Source organism: Saccoglossus kowalevskii, chromosome 7, assembly GCF_978046115.1.
Source record: "Saccoglossus kowalevskii chromosome 7, keSacKowa6.1, whole genome shotgun sequence".
In the NCBI taxonomy this organism is placed as follows: Eukaryota; Metazoa; Hemichordata; class Enteropneusta; family Harrimaniidae; genus Saccoglossus; species Saccoglossus kowalevskii.
Window position 1 is genome coordinate 296,695 of NC_140647.1, and position 21,133 is coordinate 317,827.

At 39.7% G+C, this 21,133-nt stretch overlaps 1 protein-coding gene across 1 annotated transcript in view; it reads right to left on the reverse strand.

Moving 5' to 3' along the window:
• LOC100313646 (leprecan-like protein) overlaps positions 1 to 21,133 on the reverse strand; it is a 52,352-nt gene that overhangs the window by 10,144 nt on the left and 21,075 nt on the right. Inside the window, exons 5-7 of the mRNA NM_001168106.1 lie at positions 14,596 to 14,813; positions 12,848 to 13,141; positions 11,152 to 11,247 (exon numbers count right to left, since the gene is read on the reverse strand). Of these exons, the coding sequence (NP_001161578.1) occupies positions 11,152 to 11,247; positions 12,848 to 13,141; positions 14,596 to 14,813 (608 nt within the window). The remainder of the gene's footprint in view (positions 1 to 11,151; positions 11,248 to 12,847; positions 13,142 to 14,595; positions 14,814 to 21,133) is intronic.

Genomic DNA, 21,133 nt, shown 5'->3' on the forward strand with positions numbered 1-21,133 from the left:
CAGGGGATGATCATTTCAACAACGATGCCAACGCACCCCATTTTAAAACGTACTTTGTTCAAGACATTTTTTTCAATAGATTTCGTGACGTTCTTTACTTGGTTATAAAGACAACATTGACAATGAATATCTCAACGTGTCCTTCGGTGTTTCGGCAAAAAACATACTAGTAGTTACTACTGAATAGTTTGTGAATTGGTCGATTGTGTGTCAGAAATATAAAATGGACAAGTTGACAGTCACATTCACGCTCTCAGTGCATTTCTTTTGTCTATCATTCTTCCGTTCTCAATTACACAGGACATCAGGCAAGTTATGGGGATAATCTTTATTTGTCTCACACCTTCTGTGGGGCAATAAACAATGCAGGTGGAAGTGAGGCACGACAATCTCGGTGTCTGCCTGATTGTAAACAACCGGGCGGCTGGCGCTTATTTCAGGGTTCTTATTGACAAAACCACTCAACTCTTGGTGGCTCTTAATGGAGGGTCAAATGTAACAAATTTTCACTGAGTGGCTCTTAATTAAGGGTGGCGCTTATTTGCGGGTTTTTACGGTACATACAGACATACAGACAGGGTAGCAGCAAAGACTCCCTTTTGTGCTTCGCACACGGGAGTCAACAAGCAGCCTCTCGGCTGAGATAGCTCCGCAATGCACATTTCGATTAAAGAACAGAAGATATCATTAGAAAATGAACAATATGCATAGTATCAATGCAATGGGACTTGCTGTTTTCAACAAGAATTCAAAAATATCATTTTTGACCATAAATGATTGTGGTTTTTAACAAGAAGAAAATATCACTTTTTACCAAAAATGACAAAAATATTCACCAAAATTAGAAAATTAAAGATATCATTATGAAATGAACAAATTTGAGAGTGGACCACATGTAGTACCTATATATGTAATATCAAAGCAATTGGACTTGCATTTTCTAACAAGAAGTTGAAAATATCACTTTTTACCAAAAATGACAAAATATTCACCAAAATTAGAAAATTAAAGATATCATTATGAAATGAACAAATTTGAGAGTGGTCCACATGTAGTACCTATATATGTAATATCAAAGCAATTGCACTTGCGGTTTCTAACAAGAAGTCGAAAATATCACTTTTTACCAAAAATGACAAAAATATTCACCAAAATTAGAAAATTAAAGATATCATTATGAAATGAACAAATTTGAGAGTGGACCACATGTAGTACCTATATATGTAATATCAAAGCAATTGGACTTGCATTTTCTAACAAGAAGTTGAAAATATCACTTTTTACCAAAAATGACAAAATATTCACCAAAATTAGAAAATTAAAGATATCATTATGAAATGAACAAATTTGAGAGTGGTCCACATGTAGTACCTATATATGTAATATCAAAGCAATTGGACTTGTGGTTTTTAACAAGAAGTCGAAAGTATCACTTTTTACCAAAATGACAAAAATATTCACCAAAATTAGAGAATTGAAGATATCATGACAAAATGAACAAATCTGAGAGAGATCCACATGTAGTACCTATATATGTAATATCAAAGCAATTGGACTTGCAGTTTTTAACAAGAAGTCGAAAATATCACTTTTTACCATAAATGACAAAAATATTCACCAAAATTAAAGAATTGAAGATATGATCATGAAATGAACAAATCTGAGAGAGGTCTACCCAAGGTACATATACACCAAGTATCAAAGCATTCAGACTTGTAGTTTTCAAGAAGAAGTCACGGACGATGGACACCGACGGACAATCACTCATATGATAAGCTCTGCTCGACAAAGTCGACAGCGGAGCTAACAAAATCAGCAATTTTGAATACATGTACACCGTATTTATCCAGCTAAGAGCCCATGCCTGGACAACCCCCCCTCACTTTTGATAAAATAAAGGAATTGAGGTCATATCCTAGCATACATGTAAGTCCAGGGTTTTTTTCTACACCTGTAATAAAATAAAGAAAACAAAAACCCTTTTTTTTTTGTATTAACAGTTGACTTCCTTGCAGTCTGTTGTAAAAAAATTTGAAAAATAAATGTTAATTGCGAATCCATAACTGGGGCCAGCAATTTTGCAATGTCACTCCGAAGACTTCCAATTTTTTCACCATCTTTCATCACAGCTATCCATATAGCGAGACATTACAATAGCCAGAACTTGCTGAATAACAACTTTCACCACGATTGATGAGTACAGTCTGATAAAAAAGCAATGTTGACCTCTATGATGAAACACTCATGTCATTCTTAACCAATCAGAAGCAGATCCTTAAAAGTCAAAGATGATTGACAGACTGTAAACAAAAGCATCGTGTGCCATTGCAGCAGAGTCGTTTGATTCGAGCCCATTTTTCTTGTCTCTTTATTGTTATTAGACATGAATTAAAAGTGCAACGACAACTAAATTCGTGGATTAAAAGCGCTAAGTCAAAATTGTGTGCGACGAAATTGACAAACTTTAGAACGAAGCTGTAGGGATCTTGTTCGATGGCGACAGTGATGCCGACTTGCTCTCCGAGGGGTTTGACTTTGACGGAAATATCTATAAACGTACTATAAAATAATTTTTGTCAAACAACTATGAAATTTCGTAATTTTCACTATGTAAACTCGTAAATTATCATTGTTCGTGTATGACTGTTGATCCGGTATTTGTCAAAACCGGAAATAATTTTATGCAGTTTAACCCGTGACATTTTAGTTCATGCGTATTGAGCATGTTTGTCGGCGGGGAAATCCTAAATTGGAATGATTCTTCACTGTCGATTTTTATTATTTTTATTATCACATTATAAGCAATACATTATTTTTGTTTTACTTCTAATGTTGCATATTGTTCATTTATTTCTCTTGCATGTTTTTATTTACCGTTCTATTCCCTGTTGCATTTTGAAATGCGTGTTGTCGACTTTTGTGAATTTTTGTGAAGGACCCTGGGCTCTTACCCGGATAAATACGGTATATCTATAACATGATGTATATAATGAATATATAAAATTTTAACATAATCAGTCAAAGCATGTCTGAGATTTAGGCGAGGGTTCTCCGAACCCGCCTATTCACATAGTTCATACCCATACATACTCCGGTCAGTCAAAATGACTATTTTGAACTGTAGGCATTAATTAGCGATTCTGCCGGTGACGGAGAGATAGAATCTAGGTCAGGGGAAGCCCAATGACCTCAAGATTCTTTTACCCCTTACGTCACGAACCCACGTGACTGAGGCCACATGGCAGCACCATAGGTAGCCATCAATCACTCTGGTTCCTTTCTCTCCGCCTCGAGGACTTAGACCAACGCGACGGAAAGAGTGGGGAGGTTGGGGGGGACCCGGAGTCTATGGTGGGTATGAACTATGTGAATAGGCGGGTTCGGAGAACCCTCGCCTAAATTCACTATGTTCAATTATCCACCATAGACTCTGGTCAGTCAGAATGACTATTTTGAACTGTAGGCAGAGTCAGACACCGATAGGTGGCGAGTTTTTCCGAGCAAACAGAGAAAAAAGGATGAAAGCCATTTCCCAGTCCGGGATGAAAACAAACTCTCAACACCCTAGTTAAGACCCAAAAAAGGGTGGTGTCTTACCTTGTCTGTGCTGTTCCCGGAGCAATGCTGCTACAGTGACAGGGTTCGGTGTGCCCAAGAAAGCTAGACCCTAACCAATTTCTGGGGGGTAGTAAGCTTTCGAAGTAGAGACCTAAACAGTTCTGCATGAGGGCATAGGCCGTAAAGCGGGACCTGGGAGCTCCCAGGGGAGTGCTGATGGTAGAGAAATCTGTCTGTATAAAATGCCGGACTGACTTATTGCCTATGCGCAGGGACCCTAGCGGCCGTTCGGGCTGGATCAGCAAACCAAGACTGACCCGCTACGACGGGACCCAACCTAGAGAGACCCTTACCAATGGATTCGGTGTCTCCTAGATGGCAGTTAATAAAGACGTTCTGCGTTCTCCAGAAGCCTGCCCTCCATGTGTGCTTGAGGGGGGGGGCCTGACGCTAGCACTAGCGAGTTAGCCATCATCGCACAGACCTCATGCGCTCGTACTTGGTGTCTCTGCGAGCTCCGTGTCGAGGAATATAAAGTATTAGACCTCTAATACAGTCGCAGTAAACCACCTGGTTATGGTAGTTGGTAGGCCAACTTATCCTGCCTGCCTGGGCCATAACACAAAGATGTGCCTGGCACCCCATTCCAAATCCTAGTACGGTTTGGTGGCAAGTCCATGCTCGAACCTGGTAGAGGTGCAATTCCTCATGACCCTCCGGGCAGACAAAATTTGACAGCCGGGGGATGACGATCGGATGAGGATCGTGTCCTGAGATTTGGTTCTAGGCGAGAAACCCGATTCGTGTCTTTAGCACAACTTGATTGTCCATAACGGCGGTACATCATCCAAGAAGGACAATGCCCCCAGCTTTGGCAGACGCCTACCTGAGCCGAGGGCCAGTAGGAAGACTATTTTCCACGTCAAAGATTTGAGTGGTGCTGATCGGAGAGGCTCAAAGGGCGGTCTGCTTAGAGCAGACAACACAGCCGACAAGTTCCAGTTGGGCAGTTCCTTTGTATGGGGTCTCAGCGTCTGGAAATCAGTAAATAGTCTTCTAATAATAGGACAATCGGTTAGTCTTGTTCCCGTACGTTTGAATGGTGGGGGACAAGGCCGACCTGTAGCCAACGATCGCTGCGTAGGACAAACCCACTTCGTCAAACAGGTGGACGAAGGAGCCTGCTACCTGGCCAATAGAGGGATGGTATCGATCAATCTCCCTTCCGCTACACTCACCAGTGTATGCCCGCAGCCTAGAAATGTAGGCTGCATTGGTGGAATCCCTGTTCGCCTAGGCCAGGACGTTGGCAGCCCGCTCAGATAAAGCTTTCGTATGTACGGGTCTAATGAGAGCCTCTATGCGTGTAAGTGATACCCGCTGGGCTTGTTGGCAGTGCGTCGTCTGGTTGGGACGGCAGGTCCGGTAAGTCCGGAAGCACTGCTGGTGTTTCGACTATCATTTCTGACAGAAGTGCAAACTAGGCCCTGCTCGGCCAATTGGGTGCGACCAATGATAATATGCAGGTGTGCACCTGTCAAAGTTTTCTCCGGTGCTCGGTGAACAGGCAGGAAGGGAGGAAAGGCGTACACAAGTAAGTGGGTCCGCAGGGTAGTAAAACTACCCTGGCCCAGGCTCCTGGAGTCGGCAGGAGTGTTACGCATGTCGGGAGCTTGGTGTTCCGGGGTGCGGCAAACCGGTCTAACCTTGGACCATCCACAGCCGAAACAGCTTGGAGGCTACCCTCTGGGTAATCAGCCACTCCGTGTTCTGGAGACGGAGTCGGCCTGGAAGGGCGTCGCCAGACTGTTCCTCACCCCTGGAAGGTGGTGTGCGGTTAGCTCCACATATTCCAGGCACCAAAAGAAGATTTTGCTCCGCTAGGACTGACAACGATGGGGAATGAGTCCCCTCTCCTTCTTGAAGGAGACCACCGCTGTGTTGCCTGTGCGGAGCAGGACTCTGTGGTCTCGAACTACGGGTAGAAAGCGTGGTAGTGCTAAGTACACTGCCCTCAGTTTGAGCCGGTTGATATGGTAGTCCCAAAACTAATGAGGAGTCATATCCTTGGGCTTGTTCGTTCAATAGATGCACTCCCCAACCCTGGGGGGAGGCATCTGTTACCAGAGTCTTACCTGCAGCGAGCGGGTCCAAGGGGGCCCCTCTGCCCAAGGTTGGCCAGTGACAACCACCAGGGCAGGGCTTCCTTCACTTGATCTAGTTCCCATAGGAGAGCTTGGCATTATAACAAGCGTTATACCAGGCAGCTACGTAGTGCGGCCTGGGGAACGATCCTTCGAACCGAGGTCATCATTCTGATGATCCGCATTAGTTCACGGAGGGACACTGAGGGAATGCTGACTAGGCATTCGGCTAGGCTGTTTAGCGCTAAACAACACGCTTGAAATAGCTAAGCCAAGCTTACCTATGTGTCAAAACTCCATGGCCAGGGCCACCAACTGCGTGTTGGGTCGAGGTGGGACTTGTCGATTTACTAACGAGCCCAACTGGTAAAGTAAATCCTGTGTTAGCCTTGCCCACAGAGGGGACACAGTGGAGACAGCTCGCTCAGACTGCGTCTGATCTACCCGGACTGCCAGGGACGCAATTGCCTCGACAGTCCTTCGACCAAAGCCCTCAATGTGGAGGCAAACCCGGCACCGTGCGAGGAAGGGTCCACAAAGAGACCCGCAATGGGCCCCATAGGAGGAAAGCCTCCAGGGGCACAGCCTCGCTGCAGCCGGTAAAATCGGGTAAAACACTGCCTGAAAAAACAGACTGTGAGGATGCCCTCCGATCAGCGGGGGAGACCGAGAAAAATATCGGTACCTCCACCGTCGGGCCTCTTTCTCAACGTACACGAAGTACCGGTAGTCAAGCGTGAGGACTTTCCACTCATGCAAAACATGCAACTCACTTTAACCGATTTGTTTACTGGACGCGTGACCTTGCTGTGACGCGGTCAGTCTCAGCGATTTTGATGGCTCTGAAAGAAAATCTCAGGCCTCAGAACTCCAGTGAAAAAAAACACACACCTTCACGCAAAAACCCCGAACCCCGCACGTAGCTACAACAAAGTATCTCGAATGCGGGTTCTATGCTGGTAAATTCTGAATATAACCACTGCACGGTCGACTCGAAACGAGAGGAGACCGGAAAGAAAACTTATCCTACCAGCTACAATGTCGGATGCCGTGCAGCGGCAACAACCCAAGGTAGAAACCCAGACAGAAAAAAAAAATCAGGCGATCCAGCAGAGCTCGCTAGATTTCACAGACTGGCAACCATCTTGTTTTTTGAAAATGGTGTATTTTGGACATGCTTTGTCAGTTGTCATTCAAACTTGGTACATAGATTATAATGTTAGGATACATGTGCATGACGATTTATTTCGCAATTGGATCAAAGATGGTTGACTGGCAGGCATCTTGTTTTTGTTTTTTTATGCAGTATCTTGGACGTGCTGTCAGTTTTCATTCAAATTTGGCACATACATCTGACTTTTTGGCCTTACTACTATATTTCCACAATTTATATACCATATTCATTTGTATTTGGGACTCAAGTTTCAAGGACACGCTCGCGACAACCCCTCCTCTTTAATATGATGAGCACAAAGAGAACTTTCAAAAATTTAACTGGGACTGTATCATTTTCAATGACTTGTTTAAAATGTATTCATTGTACATAGAACAACATCTGTTAATTGTTAAACAATTGCAGAAGCTATGTTTTCAGAGCAAGTACATGTAATTTGAGGAGCATGGTCATTATTGCACATCTACTCATTTCAAGGTGTGATCCTACCACATATGAACTAAATTGGCCCAATGGTTGCTGGGATTAGAGCAAATAACTGCATTGATCTATTTTGCATTTTTTTGGGAGGGTGTGGTCATTATTGCCAAAAGCACGTCTACTCATGCCAAGGTGTTATCATACCAAATATGAACTAAATTGGCCCAATGGTTGCTGGGATAAGAGCAAACAACTGCATTGATCTAATTTGCATATTTTTGTTCTATGTCTATTTCTTACGCTACGTACCAGCCAATAACCCCCCCCCCAACGCTTATATGGACTTTGTACAGTTGATTATAGTTCCTGGGCTCCCTGGGATAAGAGCAAATAACTGCATTGATCTAATTTGCATATTTTTAGGAGGGTGTGGTCATTATTGCCAAAAGCATATCTACTTATGCCAAGATGTTATCATACCAAATATGAATAAAATCGACACGGTGGTGGTGGTGGTAGAGATAAGAGCAAATAACTGAATTGATCTAATTTGCAATTTTTTGGGAGGGCGTGGTCATTACTGTCAGAAGCACATCTACTCGTGTCAAGGGGTAATCCTACCAAATATGAATAAAATCGACACGGTGGTGGTAGAAATAGCAGCAAATAACTGCATTGATCATATTTTTGGGAGGGTGTGGTCATTATTGCCAAAAGCACATCTACTCGTGCCAAGGTGTTATCATGCCAAATATGAACTAAATTCGCCGAATGGTTGCTCTGATAAGAGCAAATAACTGTATTGATCTAATTTGCATATTTTGGGAGAGCGTGGTCATTACTGTCAGAAGCACATCTACTCGTGTCAAGGTGTAATCCTACCAAATATGAACGAAATCAGCTCAATGGTTGCTGAGATCAAAGGAAATAACTGGATTTAGCTAATTTGCATATTTTTGGGTAGGGTAATAATAACCTAAAAGATGACTTCCAATGATAAGGAACCTATTTTAAAATTAGATTCTGAGAAATTGGTTCTGAGTTCTGAAAAGTATACACTACCGATCGAATACATTTGGTATAACTTGTGAATCTGAAATCAGGAATTCATCAATTATTCTGAGCATGCTCAGTTGCTCTGTCAGTGTAGTAGAGAGAGGTAATTTTGGATGAAAATCTTGAAAAAGACCCACTTAGGATATTCGGATTTGGAAAAAAAAATTACTTTCCTATGTAACACATACTTGTTCATCAACCTGCCAAGTTTCATTGGCATTTGCTGCAGAGTCCCTGAGAAAATGTGAGAGATAACTTGCAGCTACTTCAAAATGAGACAGAAAGTAAATCTAGTACTCCCCTTTCAGGCTTTGACATGTATGTCTAATGTGTTATAAGTTTGAACGAAATCCCTTCCCTTTTAGCACAAAATGGCCACCATTCGGCCATTTGAATAGGATCGTCAAACCAATATATCTGTATATCTATGACATGATGTATAATGAATATTTAAAACTTGAACATAATCAGTCAAAGCAAGTCAGAGATATGGCACTAGAACCACATTCATTAAAACAACATAGTTGAACTCTTGTGACCTTGCCCTTTGTTATATAATATTATTCCCTTTATCATAGTTTGTTTCAATGTGAATATGCATTGTCATAATCAATTTCGAATACAAACAAGTTTTGGGGTTGAAACAGTGGGAAAGCAGTCTATCGAATGTCCTTGATAGATGTAAATATATCTTACAAAAACATTGGTGTCTAATTTGTTTAATTATTTTAAGGGACATAATTTTCAGCTTTATTCAAAGTAATTTGAATATTTTAGTATAAAAACAAATGCCTCATCCCAGAAAAAAGAGCTGCATTTAGATGTGAATAATTTCATAAAACATGCAAGATAACAGAAAATCTTAGCTGGCTTTTGTCCAAGTATTTTGTACAGGTGTCTGTCAAAAATTAATGATTCACTGAGACAAATATGAACTGCCTTATTCAGTGTTCTCCACAAATAAAATTTAAAGAGGGAGGTTAATTTGCATATAATTAGCATATCTAATTTGCATATAATTAGCATACCAATCAAACATTTCAAAGAAAATTCTTAGCACTTTTATATTTACATCAACCTTAAATACTGTGTACAAGTACTATATTAATGTTCTTGAATTATTTTGATGAATAAATTAAACCGCTTGATGTAAAAAAATATCAACTTTGACAAATGAAAAATTTTATTCTCTGTAATGGAACAAGTTGTGAAATTCCAGCCTTTCATTCATTTCTTTTAAATTTCTTTCAAGTATTTTCATTTTTAAAAGTTTTATAAATGCTCTGACATATTGTAATAGTTGAAAAACCCAAGTAATAAAAATATTTTTACATAACAAAATTACCATTTAAAAGAAAAAGAAAAAATCGAATCCAATGACTGTAAATAAATTAATTATTATGTTGATTGCATCATGGGTACTGAAGACAAAGGTCAAATCAGATACCGTGTCATCCATGTTGTTTCAGAGTTTACCGTACGTTTTGTTTTGGTGATTTATTTGATGATTCTTTTTACTTTTCGCCAATAAAAGGCAAGTAACAAGCAATTGGACCAATGAATTGTTGCTGGTTCTTCTGTTCTCAAGTATCTAAGCCAATTCAGGAATGATGAGGGAACTTGTTTTGACTCTCCCATTGCGTGATTAAGCAATATGATAAGCTTCGCTTGACAAAGTCGACAGCGGAGCTAATAAATTAAAGAGGGGTGCTGCGCCCATCTTAAACCCCTCGTGGAGAACACTGCTTATTATATTCATTGTGTGACTTCTGTATTATTTGAAAAGTAAAAAAAACGCCCTCAATGAATATCTATCATGTTGCAGCTCTGCTTTGTATACAAATCAACTTAAATAGTTGGTGTCCATTGGAGAGAGAAGTCAACAGTACTGTTGCCTCCTGAGAATCCTCATCTTCAAACACTGCTATCTTTGTTTTTGAAGTGCGTTTTTAAATAAGTATTATAAAAGCTCTATCATTCTGTTCTAATAGCTGTTCTAATTCCTGTGAATTTTCATTTGTCGAATGAACTGTTTGCCAAATACAGAATACACATTTTTGAGTACAATTTTCTTTTCAAAATGTGGATGCAACGTTTTGCTTTTTATGTATTTTTTATGTAATGTTTTTAATTTGATAACTCTGGTCGAAACAGATTTTCTATTAGCTTCAGATCTTGATCAAAGTTTGGCTTCCAATTCATAGGAGTGCTTTTTTTTGGTAAAAATTTATTGGTAGGTTTGCAAATGTGTATCAGACTGTTCAAAAACTCTCTCCACCAGTTGCTTTTGAAAACCCATTCTAGTATTCCAATGGGATTTGGGAGATACATTACCAACATATTATTACAAGATAAATGATTTGCTTCATTGAACACAGACAACAATGCATATTTCCACTGAGATCAGTGACCTTTGATGTGTATCACCAGTGATCAGTCAAGTATAAACAGTCCCATAATGCCTAATGTATATACCAAGTTTGAACAAAATCCATCTGTAAACAGCCGAGAAATGCTTGATTTGGATGATTTTTCTGTACAAAAATGGCTGCTATTCGGCCATCTTGAAACGGATCGTGAAACAAATTGATGTGCATATGTACAATATATATATATTATGTATGATGTATGTGTGAAGTTTCAATGTAATTGGTCCAGGCATGTCTAAGATACAGGTTCGAACACACACACCACGCACGCATGGATGCAATCCATAAGTCCTTATTTCCAGACTGCGTCTGAAAGGGGACTAACAAGAATTAAAACACACAAATAAAGCTATTTTTATGATAATCTTACCTCTGCTGCATTCAATACCGTTAAGCCAGAAAATGTTTCAAATGTTGTATGGGGTTTAGCTTTACCACTATAACCATCACCCTCTACTGCACCAGCCTGCAAGATTATAATAATAATAGTCATGTACAATATAACCATTATTAGTGTCTATCATGACACCTGATTAACCACAAACTGATGGGCAAGCTGTGTGTTCTAATCTCAATCTTTGCCGTTGTGTTCAAATACCATGATTACATAGGGAAGGGGAACAGTAGACGCAAATAATATTAAATAATAAAACAAGCAGCCTCTCGGCTGAGATAGCTCCGCTGTTAGCAATGCACATTACAATTAAAGAACAGAAGATATCATTAGAAAATGAACAATAGTTGCGTTCACGCACAGCTCCTTAGCACGGGCTAAGAGGTCAAATTCCTTAGCCCGTGCTAAGAAAACGTGCGTGAACGCTTAGCACGGGCTAAGGAATGCTAAGTACGGATTAAATCTGATCCGAATTTAAGACGCGGTCTAGACCTTAGCACGGGCTAACGAAGTATGCGCGAACGCTTAGCCCAGGGCTAAGCGCCCTCTGCGGCGACCTTTGGGTGTGAAAATTGTCCCATGTTCATATAACGACACTATTCCACCAGTCATTACTCCGCGCTCACTTCCACACTAATCGGGTCACTGTAGTAGAGCGTACAGCAGCTCCAATCGTAGACAAAATAAATTTGGTTCGCTGTCTACGACATGCATTAATAAAACGCTGTATTCTGTTACGCCTGTTGTATACTGTTTATGTGCATCCAAATAAGTGGTCTGTCTTCTCTCGCGTTCCTGTGCACGTCGCTTCAAAATTAGAACGAAACATGCCAGCAGCAGAAATAGAACGTCGCGCGTGTCATCCATTTTTCGTTCGTAAATAGCGGCTTACCAAAGGTCACCAACTAATGGCAGCCCTTAGCCCGTGCTAACGACTGGCCCTCCCTGTGCGTGGACGCAATTGGGTCTAGCCGAAATGCAAATATGCTAGATAAGCCTAAATCAGCTTAAATCTTAGCCCGTACTTCGTGTAACGTGAACACAACTAATATGTATAGTATCAAAGCAATCAGACTTTCGACAATATTGGAAAATATGACTTTTTACCAAAAATGACAAAAATATTCACCAAAATTAGAGAATTGAAGATATCATTACAAAATGAACAAATCTGAGAGAGGTCTACATGTAGTACCTATATATGTAATATCAAAACAATTGGACTTGCGGTTTTTAACAAGAAGTCAAAAATATCACTATTTACCAAAAATTACAAAAATATTCACCAAAATTAGAGAATTGAAGATATCATTACAAAATGAACAAATCTGAGAGAGGTCCACATGTAGTACTTATATATGTAATATCAAAGTAATCGGACTTGAGGTTTTTTTTACAAGAAGTCGAAAATATCACTTTTTACCAAAAATGACAAAAATAGAGAATTTGAGATTTTGACATGAAATGAACAAATCTGAGAAAGAACCATCCAAGGTACTTGCATATCAAATTTGAAAACATTCTGACTTGCGCAAACCCTGATAGTGACCCAGTGGAAGGTCTATCAATCAAATGTATCAGATCAATCCCATTGGTGGTTTTAAAAGAGTAAGTAAGCTCCAATGCCAGTGATAAGATGAGAGGTATTATTTAACTTAAAAACCATACATACCAAGGCCAGTTCTATTAACTGATCACACTGCATCTGTGACGCAAACAAATCGGCTACCATCCTTAGTGTACCGTTCAATTCTTTTTCTGTCATTACTATGGTAACGTTATCCATATTTGATCGCACATCATCATCATCATCATTTTGAATCTCTCCGAAATATTTGGCTTTGCTGGTTTCAATAATCACATCTTCGCCCTCCACATCGTCTTCTATATTATTCGCATCAATATCATCTATATCACCTTTTTTTTTCTCACTGAACTCTTCCACAGGTGTATCAGCAACAACATTCTAGAAACAATTTTTGAGCCACAATTATAATTTTTCCTCTCGTCAAAGATGTCCGGTATAGTTTGGGAAGAAGAAATTAGTACAGGGGGATGTTGATAAGTATTAAAGATTTATCAGGATGACAATTATCAGTATTGTCAATGATGCTGCGCATGACAACGAGAGTGGTGAGGTATATGTACATGTAGATACAGTACCTGGTAATGAGAAAATGAATGAATTACTTTATAAAATATTTTTCCAAAAATGGTAGTCACTGGAAAATTATGTCTATTTGATTAAAAAAATTCGTAAAAAGAAATGAAATATTGTGCTAAAATTTTAGCGAAAAGATACTGGTGTTCAACATGATAAAAAGCTGTAAATATTTGAAATACTAGGCGGCCCATAGTACAAAATAGCTGGTACCTTCATAATTGATAACTCAATTCTAACTTTGCAAAAAAAGCAAATATTTAACAATAAAACCTAATTATTCAGCAATCTATAAGCCTTAAGGTATCAACTACCAGTAATTCTAAACCAAATTGACAGCACATACTTCATAACAATTGTAGTACCATATTTGCTCTATTAGAAGTGCATCTCCATTAGAAGCACACATAAACCAAAAATTACATTTGCTGTATCATTAAAATAATACCATGGAAACACCTCTGTAATACATATAAGCGCTATTAGGTAATAGAGCAATTATGGTTATTCCATCAAATATGAATCCTAGCATTGAAAATGTTGCCTAGATACCAATAAAAATGTTAATCAGGTCTCTAATCTCTCACTTTAATAATCACGAATTTCGTACAGAGGATCTCCTACTTTCTCTTTTACTTTCTCTTTTAAAGTTATCATCTGTGGTGATCATTTATCAGTAATTTTGGATTGGCTAATCACATATTTAATTATATACATGGATATGCTATTCACAAAGCCAATTTGAGGAAAGTTTGAACATGTTCAAGAGCATCAACTTAAAAACATTTGAATACTTCTCAAGGTTTTGAAATGAATTTAAACTAAACAACCACTGTGACATTATCAGATGCCTGCTAAAACCTATCAGTAACAAACAATCTGGGTGTGTGCAAAATATATAATACAAAGAATTCATAAAATAAGGATATGCAAATTGTATGGTACTGTAAACATTGTACACTTGAATAGGCATCAGTGACAACGAAAAACCATATTTAAGTGCTAGGAGTGATTGAAAAATAGAAAAATGACGCCCAAATTAGAAATGTGATGAGGACCTAAATATGAAATGCAAGATTCTCACAATTCATAAAACAAATGTATATTCTATGAAAATGGTACTGCTAATATGTAATATATGGCTGAGTATGGTGGTTATGATTTAATATGTACAATATTATTATGGGTAAATCCTGGACCTGTTTTTATTTTTGACAACCAACATTTATTCTACATATTTCAATTTTCACAACACTTACACTGGGCAATGTCATAAAGCTATCAGCAAACTTTTTCAATGAGTCTTCCACTGTGACTCTACTGTGGTAGAGTTTGGCGTCATCTCTTGGTTGATAACTGTCTACATTAATACCAGTCTGTGTCTCATAAAACTCCATGTTCTTAGTCATGACTTCGTCCTCAGGTAGAAATAATAAATAGCTAACGGCACACTGCACAGCTTTATCTGGTTCACCAACTAGACACAAACAAAAACATTATAAGCACACAAGCTTATCATACTAGATACATTGAAGCTTACAGTGAAGGCTCCCAGTTGTAAGCAATCAATGGCATGACACAAACTCTTTCAATGTAAGGATAGTACCGGTAACTTTCTTTATTCTATACTTCATATTTTCATCCAAACATTTTTAATATATATCCATACTACGTGATATACATATAAATCCTTAAAATCTATATCACTCTGATGTCATTGCCTAATAAAGATGATTAGTCAATATCCCATAATGAGAAACAAATCTGTATTTTTGGCCATTCCAAACACTACCACCCACCCCTGTGAAGGAGAAATTTCACCTTTTTTATCAAATGATGAAATATCATAGATCATGGCATATATATTTATGATAATAACATGTGAATAGCTTGAAATTGAGCAGAGGGTTTTCAACCAGTCTATTCACATAGTTCATACCCATCATAGACTCTGGTCAGTCAAAATGACTATTTTGAACTGCAGGCATTAATCTGCAATACAGCCAATGAGAGAGAAACGTAGGTCAGGAGAAGCCCCATGACCTTATAGATCTTCTTGCACATCACATAACACGTGACCAAGGTCAAGAGGGCAACACTATCTTGTCTTATGTTCACTCCCCTGGTTTTCTCCATATACAAGGACTAAGCCAATGGCTACAGAAAATGGGGTGATCGAGAGGGACCGGTCAGTCAAAATGATTATTTTGAACTGTAGGAGTCAAACGACGAGAGATGGTGGGTTTCCGAACAAAACCAGAAACATAGGAGTACTTGAAAACATAGTTGAACTCTGGTGACCTTGCCCTTTGTTATATAATAAAATTCCCTTTATCATAGTTTGTTTCAATATAAATATGCATTGTCATAATTAATTTTGAATACAAACAAGTTTTGGGGTTGAACCAACAGTGGGGAATCAGTCTACCGAATGTCCTTAAAAGATGTAAATATCTTACAAAAACATGCCTTATTTGTTTAATTATTTTAAGGAACATAATTTCTAGCTTTATTCAAAGTAATTCAGATATTTTAGAATAAAAACAAATGTCTCATTGCAAAAAAAAAAAGTGCTGCATTTAGATGTGAATAGATTCATAAAACATGCAAGATAACAGAAAAATTTAGCTGGCTTTAGTCCAAGTATTTTGTACAGGTGTACAGGTAGGCACCCAGTTCATAGGAGTGCTTATATTGATTTTCTGACATCTTGTTTTCTGTAAAGATTTTATTGGTAGGTTTGCAAATGTGTATCAGACTGTGCAAGCTCTCCATGAGTTGGTTTTGAAACCCAGTATGGGATTCTGAGATACATTACCAAGGATATTATTACAAGATAAATCATTTGCTTCATTGAACACATACAACAATGCATATTTCCACTGAGATCAGTGACCTTTGATGTGTATCACCAGTGATCAGTCAAGTAGAAACAGTCAAAATATTTTATCATATTTTATCAATATTTGCATGATATTTTCATACAGGACATCTGTTGTTCAAACTCAGGGAAGACTTTATACTGATGAATAAGGTGACCAAGTTTGATAAAGTTTGGAATAGAATTAGTAAAGTTATTATGCACACAATAACAATTATTAACGACGACGACGACGACAACAACAACGACGACGACGACAACGCCGGACAAAATTTTTCCCTTAATATACCTTTCCCTTCGATCTTTGATGGTACGGGCAAGGTAATAAAGAATGTCCCAGCTCAGGACAAAATTCTTTACTTTTGACTACCACCTAGCTAAGACCAGTGAAAAACAGTGTCTTACATTGCCATTGTCATCTCGATAACAAAAGCATACTGCTGATATGGTGACAGGGTAGACATTGTCCAAGGACGCTAGACCTAAACCCAAATTATGGGGGTAACTACCATTCATATTTGAGTGACATATACATTCAAAGCAGATCATGACCGAAATGCACCTGCATATGTACAACACATTGTACTAAATCTGAACAAAATCCATCCATGCATAACTGAGATCTGGTTTCGGAATTGTGAAAATACGTGATTTTAATGCATTTTCGGTCTTAAAATGGCCATCATTCAGCTATTGTTAAGCGGATCATGAAACAAATGCACATATCTATTTGTGACATGATGCACCATGTGTGTGTGAAGTTTGAACTTGATCAATCCAGACATGTCTTGGATACGGATCCAGAACTGAATTCTTTAAGAAAATGGCCGCCAGTCGGCCATTTCGAACTTGATCCGGGAAAAAAAAATGACGTGCATCAAGGTCCTATTATGTTTAATGTAAGTACCAAATTTGAACGAAATCCGTCCATGCATAACTGAGATCCGGGTTCGGAATGGTGAAAATGTGCGATTTCAATGCATTTTCGGCCTTAAAGCGGCCGCCATTTGGCGTTCGTTAATGGGATCATGAAACAAATGCACATACATATTTGTGACATGATGTACCTTGTGTGTGTGAAGTTTGAACTTGATCAATCCAGACATGTCTCGGATACGGATCCAGAACTGAATTCTTTAAAACAAAATGGGCTGCCAGTCGGCCATTTCGAACTTGATCCAGAAAAAAAAATGACGTGCATCAAGGTCCTATTATGTTTAATGTATGTACCAAATTTGAACAAAATCCGTCCATGCATAACTGAGATCCGGGTCCGGAATGGTGAAAATGTGCGATTTTGATGCATTTTCGGCATTAAAATGGCCGCTATTCGGCTATCGTTAATCGGATCATGAAAAAAATGCATGTGCATATGTCCCATATAATGTGTGATGTATGAGTGAAGTTTGAACTTAATCGGCCCATGCATGTTCGAGATACAGGTGATCACGGACGCACGGATGCACACAGGGCAAAACATAAGTCCCCGTTTTCGGACTCCGTCCGAACGGGGACTAAAAAAGGCCGAAACAGTTCTGCATGAGGGCATAGGCCAAAGCGAGACCTGAGAACGTCCAAGGAGAGCTGAAGGGAGATACCTGTCCGCGCAAATCTGTCGAGACTGCTCTATCGCCTATGCACAGGGATCCCTGCAGCCGTCTGGGCTGGGTCAGTAATCAAAGTCTGACCCGCTATGACGAGACCCACCCTAAAGAGACCTTCCTCAATGGATTACGTGTCTCTTAGGTAATAATTGATAAGGATGTTTTGCGTTCTCCAGAAGCCTGCCCTCAGTATATGCTCGAGAGGGCACCTGACGCAAGAGCTAATAAGTTAGCGATCACACAGACCTCATGCGCTTGCACTTAGTGTCTCTGTAGACCCTGTGTCAAGGATGCCAGATAGTTGTAAACCTCAAACACTGTTGCAGTGATCCACCTAGAAATGGAAGTCGGGGAGGCTGGTCTGTCCTGCTTACCCTGGTCATAACACATAATCAAGTGCTTGCTGCCTTGCTTTGACCCAAAGCTCGAACCGGGCAAAGAAGCAACTCCACCACACCAATCAACGTATGCCCACTATTCGGCCTGGCCAGGACTTTGGCAGCCTGCTCAGATAAACCTTCCATCTGTGCGAGTCTATACTTAGAGCCTCCATGCGTGTAAGTAAGCACTACTGGTGTTTCGACTAAGATTTCAAACAGTAGTGGAAAACAAGCCTTGGTTGGCCAGTTGGGCACCACCAGCGTCAAAATGCAAGTGTGCTCCTGTTGAAGTTTCTGTAGCGGGAAGGGAGGAAAGGCATACACATTCATGTTGACCAATGGGATCGACAATGCGTCCATGGCCCACACTCCTGGGGTCAGCATTCTGGGGTGCAGCGAACAGGTCTATTTTGGGCCATCCCACAACCTTAACAGTATGGAGGCTACCCATTGGGATATCTGCCACCATGTGTTCTGGAAACTGAGACGCAGCGAGAGGGCGTCCACTTGACTGTTCCCCACCCCTGGAAGGTGGTGTGCAGTTAGCTCCCCATTGTATTCCAGGCATCAATGCGGAATTTCCTCTGCCAGAACTGGGGAATTGCCCCCCCTCCCCTCCTTGTTTATATAGGAGACCACCACTGTGGTCTGTGCAAAGCAAGATTCTGTGGCCTCGAACTATGGGTAGAAAGTACTAAGAGCTTTAAGTTCGAGCCAATTGATATGGCGGGTCTAAATTTAACACAGGGCCATAATCCTTGGGCTTGTTCGTCCAATATGTGCACTTCCCAACCTGTGAAGGAGGCATCTGTTATCAGAGGCATAGCCTGAGGTTGGTAATTGCCAGCCACCAGGGCAGCGCATCGCTCTGTTAGTCCAAGAGAGTTACTCGCTTCTGCAAAGTGCGTTGCATTGGGGGGTGATCTCTTCTCTGCTCCTGAGTTCCCTTGAGGCTTGTAGGAGTCGAGAAGTTAAGGCCGGAAGTATGCCCTTCCACCCTGTCACACACAGAAGCGTCAAACTTGCTTCCCCCATGACCTGGGTGGGTGACCGCCCAAGGAAGAGGAGGAACCACCACCTGCCTCCTGGCTGCTTCTGGCCAGTGGGTGCCGCCTTTGTTAGTTGTGTTTTCTGCGCTTGGGGCACGTTCCGCTTGTTAACAGGTTCGCGAATTCCATCTGTACCATCTGGTTGGTGGCCTCCCGAAGCTCTGCCATCTCCCCATGGAGAGTGGAGAAGGTCCAGTCGCACCCTATGACTCAGTTCGCCGGCGAAAACACAAGCTGCCAAAACAACATCCCGCTATACAGAGGTAGCCCCTGCCAAGAGAGCCAGATGACACTGCAGAAGATCACACACAGCCGTGCGATGTCCTACCAACAGCTGTGTCTGCTGGTCTGGGAGGCTGGTGCGTTCAACCTCAGAGTCCCGGAGAAGCAAAGTTATGCGTTCCAGTGTGCCGGCCACAAACTCCAAAAAGTTGATGGGTCGCAACTCTGCTCTCAGGGAGTGGTGGATTGTTTCGGACTGAGCTGCCAAAAAATTACATGGAACATGGCCCTTTGCCCGGCATTGCCCTCTCGACCTTGTGCTATGTGACATGGAAGAAGATCTATGAGGTCATGGGGCTTCCCCTGACCTAAATTTCTCTCTCAGTCATTGGCTGAATCGCAGATTAATGCCTACAGTTCAAAATAGTCATTTTGACTGACCTGAGTCTATGGTGGGTAATTGAACGTAGTGAATATCAACATTTAGTTGACCAAAAAACCTGTGAAGTTTGACAATTGAATAATGACACTGTATTTTAAATAAAATTAGCCAAAATAATGTAGTGTCTAGTCATAACACACACAGACTCAAAGAAAGTCAGATACAATGTAGCTGATGATTATTATAAACATGGTTGACATTGATTACTCTAAATATAAGAAGCCACACTACATGTACCGGTAGTTGTTGCCGGGGTTGAAAAACATGCTCCATATTTTATACTATTGTTTTAGTACATCACCAACATACTGCCCATGTTGAACTATTGAGCTATTTCTACTGTATCCGTAGCATGAACATTTTACCTCATGTTTGTTCATTTAGTATCTTATGAAAAAAAACTTGACAAGCAGCCTATCGGCTGAGATAGCTCCGCTGTTAGCAATGCACATTTCAATTAAAGAACTGAAGACATCATTAGAAAATGAACAATATGAATAGTATCAAAGCAATCGGACTTACAGTTTTTAACAAGAAGTCGAAAATATCACTTTTTACCAAAAATTACAAGAATATTCACCAAAATAAATAGAGAATTGAAGATATCATCACAAAACAAACAAATCTGAGAGAGGTCCACATGTAGTACCCATATATGTAATATCAAAGCAATCAGACTTACAGTTTTCAACAAGAAGTCGAAAATATCACTTTTTACCAAAAATGACAAAAATATTCACCAAAATTAGAGAACTGAAGATATCATCACAAAATGAACAAATCTGAGAAAGGTCTACATGTAGTATCTATATATGTGATATCAAAGCAATTGAACTATTGGTTTTTAACAAGAAGTCGAAAATATCACTTTTTACCAAAAATTACAAAAATATTTACCAAAATTAGAGAATTGAAAATATCATCACAAAATGAACAAATCTGAGAGAGGTCAACATGTAGTACCTATATATGTAATATCAAAGCAATCGGACTTGCGGTTTTTAACAAGAAGTCGAAAATATCACTTTTTACCAAAAATGACAAAAATATTCACCAAAATTAGAAAATTGAAGATATCAACATGAAATGAACAAATCTGAGAGAGGTTCACGTGTAGTACCTATATATGTAGTATCAACTCAATTGGACTTGTCATTTTTAACAAGAAGTCGAAAATATCACTTTTTACCAAAAATGACAAAAATATTCACCAAAATTA